This window comes from Carassius carassius, chromosome 46, assembly GCF_963082965.1.
Source record: "Carassius carassius chromosome 46, fCarCar2.1, whole genome shotgun sequence".
NCBI lineage: Eukaryota > Metazoa > Chordata > Actinopteri > Cypriniformes > Cyprinidae > Carassius > Carassius carassius.
Window position 1 is genome coordinate 14,841,120 of NC_081800.1, and position 13,616 is coordinate 14,854,735.

General features: G+C 38.4%; 1 protein-coding gene across 3 annotated transcripts in view; it reads left to right on the forward strand.

Moving 5' to 3' along the window:
* Positions 1-13,616, forward strand: part of LOC132129717 (sterile alpha motif domain-containing protein 11-like) — a 67,327-nt gene that overhangs the window by 26,793 nt on the left and 26,918 nt on the right. For 2 of the 3 annotated variants that reach the window (XM_059541407.1, XM_059541406.1), the window contains exon 4: positions 2,594-2,703. In XM_059541407.1, the coding sequence (XP_059397390.1) occupies positions 2,594-2,703 (110 nt within the window). Of the gene's footprint in view, positions 1-1,788; positions 2,345-2,593; positions 2,704-13,616 lie in introns of those variants that run through there. The other variant, XM_059541408.1, reaches the window with a different exon arrangement.

Here is a 13,616-nt window from a genome sequence, read left to right on the forward strand (position 1 = left end):
TTTCCTAGATAAAGGTTAAATGGACCTTTGCGCTGTGCAGAGTAGCATAGTTTCATGCAAGTTTTTTATAGTGCTGTTGCCAAATTAGAATAGACAAACGTCTAATTCTGAATAATATTTTTTTTATCTAAATGCTGTTTAAAAATAGTTTTCTAATATTGCTTGAGCTGTTTAAGTTGTTTGTATAGTGCAGCTTATATAAATGTAGCATATTCTGTGAAATCACTTTGCATACTTTGCTTGGAATTAATGTTTATTTTATTGATTTATTTCAGTCTCATTTATCTTTGTATTTATCTGGGAGTTTGCCAGCCTCAAATGAAGTATGAGTTTTCTGATCATAGATTTTCATTCTTGTAAATGTAGAGAATGATTGTGCTGTAACTACATTGTGTGTATTCATTCTCTATATTAGTAAAAAAGTTTTTTATATATATGTATTTTACATGTATGTGTGTGTGTGTGTGTGTGTGTGTGTGTGTGTGTGTGTGTGTGTGTGTGTGTGTAAATGTATAAAAGTAGTATTTTAAAATTAAACATTTAAATTTTTTTATTAAATTATGATTTTACAGTTATTTGTAATAATTATTTGACAAACATACTTTTTACATAACTTCTAATTATTTGCATTTAACAGTGCTTATGCTCAATTAACTACAGTATTATCAGTTTCATTATGTATATGTTATGTATAAGTATTGTTCATTTGATATTGTCATACAGTCAATCAGTGTTCTGTCAACCTTCTGGATTCTCGAAATGACAAGTGAATTTGCAGCACAGTTTGGTCATGGAGAATAAATTCCTGTATGTGCTGTGTTGTTTGTAGCTCAACTGAAAGTGTGGCAGGCTGACATTACTGAAGCCCAGCCTGTAATCTACAGAGTGTAAAACTAGCATTTTGACATCGTCGCCCACCACAGAAACACAGCGGATTGCGAGACTATGCCGTGACAGCCCATAAAAATGTCCCTCAGAACTCTCTCGACATTAGTCCGCCCCAAAGACCGCCAAGCTCTGAGAGATACGCATCTTATATTTGCTAAATGCTAATCGGGAATTTGAAATCATTATGCATTATAATGCGATCAGAGCTGTAATCAGATTGCATTACAGTACTTCCATGACACACTTCTATCAGTCTCTATAGAGACAACATGGCCCAAGAAGGACTTACATGGGTTAATGAAGGATGAGAGGGGGAAGGAGGGAGGAACGGAGGTTAAGGGAATGGCCTTGTCCAGTTCTAATCTGTAAACCCTTCAGTTGGCCTTGAAGAGACGACCCGTGAGAAGAAGACAAGTGTGCAGTGCGGCATGGATTCCGGTCCTGGGCTGGGATCAGTTTATCAGTCTGCCAAGAGCTTTAACCCTCTTTCTTCATGTTTCATGTGTATATGATTCACGTGTAAACATTATTAAAAAAGGGTAATACAATATTAAAAATATACAATGATTTAAAGAGTGAATATAATTGTAAACATAATTATTAAAGCTAATGAAATGTTATGAAATTTTATATATATCAAATCAATCAATATTAGTAAGATAATATCATTGATTCTTTGTTGGATCAGTTTTGCTCTGGCAAAAACTTACAATATACAATACAATGAAATCTGTCCAAATGGACCTTATACAGTGTGGATACCTGGGGTCATTGAATCAAATTATGTAATATTTTTCATAGACAAACTTTTAAACATTTTATCAAGTTGAAACGTTGATTGGTTCTTCACCTGTCTAAAACAGCTGACATGCTATATCTCTTGTTGCTTTTACAAGCTTGCATTTAAGGCTTTTTCGACACCAGAACATAAATCCTCCCTTAAATATCACTGGAATTGCATACAAATTTTATTATCCATTCTAATTTCTAAATCCACATGCTCATGTTGAATGGTAAACCAGACGCTTTTATTCGCCACTCATCGGGTTCCTTTATAAAATGGCAGATCTCTAGAGATTACACTTACCCCCCGCACGCCTCATGCATCTCCAGAGTCCCGAACGATTTCAGCATAGCATTCATAAAAACCATGATCACCTGGTTTTAAGCTCATAAACTGCTTATGAGTTGAATGTGTTGATTAGAGCATCTTAAGGTTGAAGATGAGACTGGATGAAACTCAAAATTGCTTGACGCAGGAATCTGTCAGCACTCATTATACGCTTCAAATCCAAAAGACAATGAATGCAGAAGTGAGGCAAAAGAACCAAAGGCAGAGAGCGTTTCAGCTTCAAGGGACCAAACTGGGAGTGATTCAGTTGAGGTTGTTTGTGGTGGAATTACGTTGGGTTTACTTTTTGTGTACTTTATGCATTATTCTCCTTATTTATAACCGGTAAGTTTGATCATTTCAGTTTAATTGGACAGAATTGGTAGTTTTTATTTGACCTTTTTGTAAGGATTTTTATTTTTTTAATCCTGATATGCTAAATGCGTGAGTGTGTGCGAGTGTGTTTCTTTGTGTAATGAATCTGTGATTAGGAATCCCTAGAGATACTTATCCTCCCTCTTTCTCTTTCTCTCACTTCTTCTTGCTATATCTCTCACCCTCTTCCTTTCCCTTTCTTTGCTTTCCTTTTTTCAGTCGTGACAGCGACCTCTCAACGATCATCTCCAACCTGCACCACACTCGACAGCACGGCATGCCCGAGGGCCAGCCCTGCTCCGACCTTAGTCTCGCCTCCGCACACTCAGGTAGGACACACCTAGAGACAGCACACCTGAGACACATTCACACATAATCGTAGATTAGAAATGTTCTGCTATGTTATTAACCATGAGTTTATGGACATGAGGTGAAAACAAACTTATAGAGCCAAAGAAAACACATGGTCATGCATAGGAAGTGGTCTGGGTGAAAGTAGCCAAGAATGCTTTTATGATTATGATACACACTTGTCAAATCTGTGAAATGTGCAGAGTCTGACCTATAGTCTTGAATTATTGTTATAATTGCTTCTGTGGTTTTCTCTGTCTATAATATTCTGTTTTATTGCCATCATGCTCAGTTTTTACAGGGTTTATCCTTTGATTGATGTAGAACAATTACACTGACTGTGTGCTAGTATTTAATTTGGTTTAATTTGCATGATTGAGGGCTGTAAGCTCATTACTCGCTCCATTGTGGCCATATTCATTCCATTACTTAATGCTCTTGTCTTCGCCTCTCTTAGCACACAGCTTAAACCACTGTTAAAACTACTCTCAGTAAATAGCTTTATTTGTCATTAATCTCAGGCCAAACAGAAGGACTACCGGACATACTGTCTGTTAATCTCATTGGTTCTCTGCACCACATGGTCACCCAAAGGTTGAGTAATTTTGACCTGTCTGATTTTACAATTACACTTTAATGTTTTTTGAAGATTTATGTTGGATTTCAGTATTTCAAAAAATATGTATGTTAGGGCTGGGCGATATGGCACAAAAAAATCTCTATTTTACAGAATGTTGACCGATTCTCGATATTTTACGATTTTTAACAAGTCAACTTGAAAATTTAACCACTAGGGATGTGCACGGATAGTCGAACATTCGAATATTCATTCTGCTCTAATTATTCGATAAATAAAAATATTCGAATTTCGCAAAAAAAAAAAAAAAAAAAAAACGTTCACAATAAAACCTAATATCTTCACTTTGTGATTCTCCACGGCATATTTGAAGGTGTATGAAAGCAAAAAATAATTAATGAATGATTAAGGGGCCATTCACATATCGCGCCTAATAAGGCGTGGAAAAGGCTATGCGCGCCGCTTTCTCCTTCTTTCCAAAGCGCTCGGGCAGAAGCGCTCCTGAGGCGACGCGTTCTCTCCATGAAGACGCGGAAATTTCAGCAAAGGATAAATGGATTTGCAGCACAAAAAAAATCGCTTTCAGTAGCTCTGCTACTAAATTTATTTCAAAATGGCAATCCATATACAGCTATGATCAGCTGTTCCTTCATCTTGGCTGAGCTTTCAACGTTGTTAAAGGAAAGGATGAAGCTGAATGTTTAGTTCTTGTCACATGACCTGCGGTGCGCTTGCGGCATTCTGAAAGTTGAGATGTTTTTAACTCGATGCTGTTCGGACGCGCCTGAAAAAAAAAAAAACGGGACCGCGTCGCACCGCGTGCGCATCGCGACCGCGTCGCTTCCATTATGAGCGCGCATACCGCACGCCTACATTGGAAATAACGAACTTGAGCATGCAAAAGACGCGATATGTGAACGCCCCCTAAAAGAACTGCGGTCTTCTAGTACTTCAAATATGCCGTGGAGAATCACAGAAAGTGATACAAGAACATTGTTGCAGCATCTCTCAAGCAACGAATAAACACCGCTAACTTGGAGAATGCAGTGAAAACTCCTCTTCTCGCGTCTGCCCTAGACCCTCGGCACAAACATCTCAGGTTTCTCGATGAAAACATGAGAGAAGTAAGAAAAAAAAACTTTTTTGAACATTATCAGAACATTTTCCTTGATGCGAGTGGTGCGGATACAGTCCCCACGATGAAGATGCAATGCCCACTCGTTGGAAAGTTCTCCAGCGATGATTACAGAGAGTCCAGCCGAGACGAGAGGGAACAGTTCTTGCTGGAGCCATGTATTCCACCAGATGAGGATCCCATTCAGTGGTGAAACGAAAACACGAAGCGCTTCACAAAACGTATTCGCTTAGCACACCGTTATTTGTGAGTCCCGCCAATGTCTGTGCCGTCAGAGCGCGTTTTCTCCGCGGCCGGCCTTATTGTTAACAGACGGAGCCAACTTTCCCCTAATCATGTTTACATGCCCATATTTCTTAACAAGAACATTTGAAACAAGAGAAAAAAAAGCAAAAAAGATTTGCTGACAGTTTAAAAGTTAAGTGTAAGCTACATTCTGTACAATAGCCTAATTGCTGCAGGCTGCTTTACGTTTTTTCTTTGTTCACTTTTTTTTTTTTTGCTTTTAATCTGTACTTTTGTTTGTTTGCACGCATTGTTAAAGGTTTTCAGCTACAAAACACGATGTGTAATGTTCAAGCTTATTGTAAGCTTGTTTAAAATGACGAAAAGAAATGTTGCTGAAAAATAAAGTCTGATTCAAACTTAATTTAAATAAACGGATATTCGAATATTCGTTTTTTGTGAGCTCAAATATTCGAATGTGATATTTGTGGAAAACGCCCATCCCTAGTAACCACAATATGATTCAGGTAACTTTTTATTTATTAACCCTCTAGTTAAAGACATTTCTATTCCAAGTGTAGCACACATGAAGTTGTCAACATGATGTAAACGTTAAACCAATGACTTGTTATATATCTTTGCAAACAAAATGTGTGAACTACAATTATATCTTGTAACTTGTCTTATACATATTATGTGATCAGAAATAATAATAATACTTTAATTATTATTATTTTTTTAAATAATACTTTTTCATAAGTCTGAACCACATTTTATGTTGCTTTTTAATGATATATTTATATATTTTAAATGTTATTTTATTTTATTTAACTTTATTTTATTTAATGTAAATTACTGTTACTAATTGCTTAATTTTTGACAATTTTAGATTTCAACTTTTTTATTTTTTATGTGCACTAAAAAAGTAGTTATTTATTTTTTGTTATAATTAATTTCAGCTTTATAGGTTGTAATAAATACTGCACAGTCAAGTCATACTGTGGATGATCCTATGGGTTTCTGGTAAAATGGCCTTATGTGAATATATGTGTTTAAATCCTATTACAGTAGCACTGGCCCAGTATAATTAAGTCTTAAACTACCACCTTAGTCTATATCTTTCTGAATCGTATGGCTCCAAATATGGATCGAATCACCTTGACTGGGCACTAGGTTTATACCAGACTAGAGATCTAAGGGTTGGGTTCAAAACCAGACCAGTACAATTTCCCATTACCAGAATGGAAGATGCTCAATTAATCTTAATCTTAATTGGAGAAGACACAAAGCAATAAGAGCGGAAGCCACCTGCAGCGCAGCTGATGACCAAAATCTGGCAGTTTGAGTGTTTAAAAGAGGTTTAACGGGTGCTGTAAGCAGCTAGACTCATGTCTGTAAACAAGTCCAATCCGATCACGCAGCGCGTCTAATTCTGTCTGCCAGTGAAATTAGAGAGCCTCCGTCTCTGGGCCAGGTTAGGGGTCGAATGGATAGCACAGGTCCATGTGAAACCGTGTTTTTCACATGCTCAGAGTGATACACATTTATACAATTTTGCATTTGTCCACATGACATTGCAAAATAAAGCATGTTGGATGTAGCAGTATGTTTAAGGTTAACCTTACATAATCTTAAATCAAAACAGATGCAAGTGTTCATTTTTCCATGTTTAACTCCAACAGCTTTTTTTTTGTTCCATCAGACAGTCTCTTTTACTTCCTTTCAAGTCTGACTTCTTCTGTGAGTATGTGGTTGAGCATGAGAGAGAGGAAAAGGTTGGAAAAGTGCAGAACAAATGAATGAGCAGAGCGTCGTATGGTATCAAGGGAGGGTGGACTGCAGTGTGGAGTCGCGAGACAGGCGGAGAAAGAGGAAGCCGACTGCAGCGCTGGGGTTGCTTTGCACCGCAGAGGCCCGTTAATTAAATCTGAGGGACAGAGACATGAGAGCTGACCCAGGCGTCAGCTGCAGCCAGTCAGCGACGGAGGAGAGGCGGCTCCTGCTCCCTCACCCCACTCCCTCCGTCCGGCCGGCCGGCCTGCTGGCCCCAGTGAGGGATGGGGGGGAGGGCAGGGCGCCGGCAGCTTGTCTGGCTCTCTGTGTAGACTCCTAAACGTGGCTTTGCGGTCAGACCAGAGACTCTTAATAGGCATATAAGGTGTTTTTGCTTCTTTTTTTTCTCGCTCCCTGCCGCTCACATGCTTTTCTAAAGGCAAACAGGAGCGTCTGCGTGAGGCTGCTGTATATCTGGACCAGCAAATAGCCATAGAGTCCCTGAATTTGTGTGTTATAATCTACATTTTCTCTCTCAAGACACAGCATCTGTGTGTTTATACTGCAATTGAAGTGTCCAGTCAATTGTTCCCCCCCCCCCCACAAGTCTAGTTGTCCTGTGCATGACCATCATTATATCTATGGGTGGGCCATAGCCCTATGAACTGTAAATCGTTTGGACACAACAGTCTACCAAATACATAAAAATAATATGTTTTATTATATATTACAACCCGAATTCCGGAAAAGTTGGGACGTTTTTTAAATTTTAATAAAATGAAAACTAAAGGAATTTCAAATCACATGAGCCAATATTTTATTCACAATAGAACATAGATAACGTAGCAAATGTTTAAACTGAGAAATTTTACACTTTTATCCACTTAATTAGCTCATTTAAAATTTAATGCCTGCTACAGGTCTCAAAAAAGTTGGCACGGGGGCAACAAATGGCTAAAAAAGCAAGCAGTTTTGAAAAGATTCAGCTGGGAGAACATCTAGTGATTAATTAAGTTAATTGATATCAGGTCTGTAACATGATTAGCTATAAAAGCTTTGTCTTAGAGAAGCAGAGTCTCTCAGAAGTAAAGATGGGCAGAGGCTCTCCAATCTGTGAAAGACTGTGTAAAAAAATTGTGGAAAACTTTAAAAACAATATTCCTCAACGTCAAATTGCAAAGGCTTTGCAAATCTCATCATCTACAGTGCATAACATCATCAAAAGATTCAGAGAAACTGGAGAAATCTCTGTGCGTAAGGGACAAGGCCGGAGAACTTTATTGGATGCCCGTGGTCTTCGGGCTCGCAGACGACACTGCATCACTCATCGGCATGATTGTGTCAATGACATTACTAAATGGGCCCAGGAATACTTTCAGAAACCACTGTCGGTAAACACAATCCGCCGTGCCATCAGCAGATGCCAACTAAAGCTCTATCATGCAAAAAGGAAGCCATATGTGAACATGGTCCAGAAGCGCCGTCGTGTCCTGTGGGCCAAGGCTCATTTAAAATGGACTATTTCAAAGTGGAATAGTGTTTTATGGTCAGACGAGTCCAAATTTGACATTCTTGTTGGAAATCACGGACGCCGTGTCCTCCGGGCTAAAGAGGAGGGAGACAATTCCAGCATGTTATCAGCGTTCAGTTCAAAAGCCAGCATCTCTGATGGTATGGGGGTGCATAAGTGCATACGGTATGGGCAGCTTGCATGTTTTGGAAAGGCTCTGTGAATGCTGAAAGGTATATAAAGGTTTTAGAGCAACATATGCTTCCCTCCAAACAACGTCTATTTCAGGGAAGGCCTTGTTTATTTCAGCAGGACAATGCAAAACCACATACTGCAGCTATAACAACAGCATGGCTTCGTCGTAGAAGAGTCCGGGTGCTAACCTGGCCTGCATGCAGTCCAGATCTTTCACCTATAGAGAACATTTGGCGCATCATTAAACGAAAAATACGTCAAAGACGACCACGAACTCTTCAGCAGCTGGAAATCTATATAAGGCAAGAATGGGACCAAATTCCAACAGCAAAACTCCAGCAACTCATAGCCTCAATGCCCAGACGTCTTCAAACTGTTTTGAAAAGAAAAGGAGAAGCTACACCATGGTAAACATGCCCCGTCCCAACTATTTTGAGACCTGTAGCAGAAATCAAAATTGAAATGAGCTCATTTTGTGCATAAAATTGTAAACTTTCTCAGTTTAAACATTTGCTATGTTATCTATGTTCTATTGTGAATAAAATATTGGCTCATGGGATTTGAAAGTCTTTTAGTTTTCATTTTATTAAAATTGAAAAAACGTCCCAACTTTTCCGGAATTCGGGTTGTATATAAAATTTATAAAAAGACCTAAATATTCAGTGTCACATGGCCCTTTGGATTTGGTGCTGAAGAAACGTTTCTTATCAATGGTGAAAATTGATGCTAAACACAGTTACTGCTGCTCAGTATTTTTGTGGAATGTTTCAAAATTGTATTAAATTCTTTCAAAAGTTTGGTGTTAGAAAGATATTTAAAAGATACTTATATTTTTTTACTGATTATTAAGAAATTAATCATTTTATTTAGCAAGGACATATTAAAATGATAAAAAAAATTACACTACTGATGTTTATAATGTTTCAGGTTTCTGTTCTAAATAAATGCTGTTTTTATATTTTTATTTCTATTTATCGAAGAATACTATAAAAATATATCACTGTTTACACAAAAATATTAAGCAGCACAACTGTTTTCAACATTGATTCATCATTGAAAGTCTGAAAATTCAGCCATCGCAATGACAATAAATCAATTACATTTAAAAATATATCAAAATAGAAAACAGCTATTTTAAATTATAAAAATATTACATGTATATTTCATGATTGTGATGGATGCAAGCCAAAAAAGAAAGATTATTCATAACAAATGAATAAATTTGAAATCAGTGCAAAAACAGCTTCACATTATGTAACTCTTGGGTTGAAAATAGTACATTCAAAAGAGGAAGACTAATTTTATAAGACTTAAAGTTTCAGCTCTTATTTTTGATTGTAATGTGTTAAATCAATTCAGCATCAGTAAACAAAAGTCACATGTTGCTCCAAAAATTAAAACAAGTTTCTGGAGTTTAGTGCATAAAATCTTTTTTTTTTTATTGTTTTTTTTTTTTTGCATTTGTCTGTTATCCATTCAAATATATGTACAATGATATAAACAAAATCTTCACCCTTTTCTATCTCTTGACTCTCTTACGATTGCCTTTCTTGCATCTTCCTGCATTTTCCTCAACCACCTTTTGTCTCCCCGTCTTTATTTTCCCCTCAATTGCAACATTTTTTTTTGCCTAGTTCTTTTGTTTTCTCTTTCTTTTTCCTATGATTTTGATCTCTCTCTTTCTTCCCTGCTTGTTTCCCTCCCTCATTTTCTGTCTCTCTGTCTTTCTGTCTGTCTCTTCCCCAAGGCTCTCAGTGGGGGAGCGGCAGTACAGGGGAGAGGTGCTGAATCCTCTGAGCTGTCGGAAGCACTGTGCCCCCCCCAAAGCCAATCAATGCCATCCTTTCAGTTCTGGCCAAGCCCCGCAAACAGGGGGATCAATAAGTTATTAGCACCATTCTGTCAGCTGTAATGTGGAGATTGATTGGAGGTTGGGGCTCCGCTGCGACGCCCGCTACTTCCCCTGCCTGATAAAGATGACAGATTAAGGGAATAAGAAAAGGGAATTAAGGAGTGTGGCCTGTCCAACTTGTCAGTAGCCAGAGAGGCAGAAGGAGCAGAGAAGGAGGAGAAACCTATCGTTTTGCTATTTCTCCATCCATCAAGCCTCCCCCCACCACCTATTATTAAAGTTCTGCCCTTGTTTTGGCCCACCTCAGAACTGCACAGCCTGGAGTTTAAAGAGTGGCAGCGCTGGCAACCGTGAGTTCCGTGAGTTGGGTAGCATGGCTGAAGCATGAGGCAGCTCCGAGCCTCTCTGTTTGGTGTTAAATGTGAGCATCACAGCTTTAAGAAGCAACATTTAATTGGTATTAAAGGCTTTCTGCCTTAAAATCTCTGACCCTGAGGCAGACAGGCACTGCTTAAACCCTGCCTCTTTCTTGAGCGCACTGCGAGACAGAGAGAGTGCAGTATTCTCACTGCTACTGTGGATTTTTAAAAGCTCTTTGAAGCTGTTTTTTGCATTTATTTTTTTGAATGAGCACTATGTTTCAGGGTGGAGAAGTATATAAGCTGTGTATAGCATATTTTTACTAAAATTACTCTTTAAAAGTTTGTATGAAAGACTAAGTTTTAATTCGGAAAATAGCACACTAGCATATTACTTACTATTTCTGCCTTTTGAGTAGTGCACTAATGTGATATTCCAAATGCAGCCAAAGGCTATGTGTGAAAAACATTATTTTGCCAAAATTTTCAATAAGCAACAGAAAATATGTTGAGACATCCTCTATTGTTGAATGCAGTACTCTCAACTTGACCTTCAATTTCTAGTAAACAATATTGTTTTAAAATTCTATGGCTTTTTTGACTCATTGTTTAATTTGAACTGTCAAATGTTAAGACATTTTACCCAAAATTTTGTAGTATAAGTATAAAGCATATACTCTGCAATAAGCACCAAGAATGGTAGTATGAAATATATAGTTCACACTGTAAACTAAGTATGGAGTATTCTATTACAAACATACCTGAATTGTTAAATCTAAACTTAGATTTAAAAAATCATGCAAACAGAGAAAAATAAATGGATAGGAGCAGGAAAGAAGTTGGTTGACAGTTCACATGAAGGTTTATAAGGAGAAAAGAAACTGCGAGTGAGTCAGTGTCGCTTCCCGCCTCCAGCTCCTCTATGCAGAATAACGGCTTTCTCCTCACGGTCCCAAACTCTCTCTTATTTTGTTGAGTGCATTACTTCAGCTAGAGACCAAAGTGCTAAGAGCAGGCAGAGAGTGCGGTCAGGAGCCAGGTTTCCTCTCCGCCTGTGCCGACGCCACGGGCACGCTGCCCTGCTCCAAAACTTTTCCCCCTTTAACCTATGAAAGCATTTCATCCTGCTAATCACTCTGTCCCATGCTTTCAGATCACATCATGAGAATTTAAAGGTTTTAGAGGTTGTGTATAATCACTTGGGAGGGTTGATTGGGGGGACAGAGTGCTGTGTGAGTTTGAGCTGTAGGTCTGAGTTACAGTTCAGGACCGTTGATTTTGAAGAGATGGAGGTTGAGATGGAGAGGAACTGGACTCAGCCCAGGGCTTTGGGAGTGTTGGTAGGCAGGACCCTGCCTGATAAGACACGATGGAGCTTGGAGAACAGGCTGGGCTGGAGATAGCAGCACTAGGGTGGCTGAGCCCTGTGGGAAAGACACTGCTGAGAGATTAGGGTCAAATAGAGACATACAGAGAGGAAATGAGAGCAGCTCAACATAACTGCTAGAGAAATCAGAGGGTGCTGTGGTATGTAGAAGTGTTTCCAAACCCTTCTCGTCTTAGGTACCTCCATGCTCGTTTCGAAGAGATAGTTCACCTGAAAATGAACATTTTGTCATCACTTACTCATGCTTTGTCCTGTTGCACATAAGAGAAGATATTTAAAAGAATGTTTGTAATCAAACAGTTGATGGTCCCCTATTGACTTCAATAGTGTACTGTGGAAGTCAATGAGGACAATCAACTGTTTGATTACCCATATTTAAAAAAAAAAAATCTTCTTTCATGTGCAACAGGAGAAAGAAAGTCACAGGATTGGAACAACTTGAGGGTGAGTTAATGATGAACGAATTTTCATTTTGGGGCGTGAACTATCCCTTTAACTCGTATTATATTATTTAACACTTTTTAAACTAAAACTTTATCAACTGTCTGAAGTTTTTGCACATCCCTTGCAGGCTTTTGAGCTTTTTTGGCTAATGCATAGACAGGAGCAGCCTATTGATATAGTTTTACACTTATGCAGCGATCGTATCAGTTCCACGTGAAGATAGAGAGTGGAAAATAATTGAATACGCCAAGGGAGATTCTTCACCTCAAAGGCCGACGAAGGGAGAAAAAGTGGAATGGGAGACAGACAGAGGGAGTGTTGTTGTTGTCTTTGGGCAGAGGTTAGGAGAGGAGATGGGGGCCATTAGAGAGGCCCCTTTTTCTCTTTGGAGTGGGATAGACAGCCTTCCCCCCTGATGAGAATACATCAAACAGCGTCATTAGTAAAGCTCGCTCCCCACAAAGAATCCCAGACTGAGCTCTGCCACTCCAAAAGCCCTTTCAAGTGGAGGCTTGCTTTTCTTTCCCTCTCTGTCTCTTTCTAGCACTCTTATCAGAGAGAGGGACGAGCAGTGCGCTTGGTGTCGAGAGGCAGGGGTGTGAGAGAGTAGTTTGTACTTTTGTGTTGGATATATACAGAGATGCAGCCTTTCTCGGTTTTGTGCATGCCATGCAAGAATCTTCCTCTTCACTCTTCTTTGATGTGTAGAGCTTTATTCATGGCTTAAAGATAAGGGTCATCTGGAGTAATGGCTTCCTTTAAAGACCTTGTGAAATCAAAATGAGAGTTTTTAGTTCATATGTGTTAACTGTGAGGCTAATCTACATGCAAGTGCACTCATTAACTTAGACTTAAAGTCCAATGAAGCTTTGGAATGACTGTCAAATATTAACTAATTACAAATGTCAGGTAAATATGACAACTGTTGATTTGAACAATACAGTGAATTATATTTGTATAAAAACAACACATTTTATGTTTACTGCAAAATATTCATATACACTCAAATATTAAAGTAGTTTGACAATGTGACTTAATGGGAGTGGGTCGGTGCTATAGAGTTCTGTTGGTACAGTTGTTTAGATTCTCAGACTGTTGGAGATGTCTTGCAGAATCATGGGTAAATATAGTTTTTTCATTAGGAATTTTGCACCCAGATTTCTTTCAACAGGAAATTTGCCAACATAAGAAAGATCTCTGCGCTTGTTGAGCGATGTTATGAGGTCTTTAAAATGATGCACCCTCAGGGCACCATAAATGTTTTAAAAATAACTTTTCATGATATCCATAGACAATAAAACACAATAAATACAATGAAAAGTTCCAATGCAAGCAACGTGTATAATCCGTTTCCTCTCAGTTTATTGCATGGTCCATTTAGATAACAACAAAATCAGACAGCAACAAAAGAAAAAAAGGAAGAGCATAACTCTG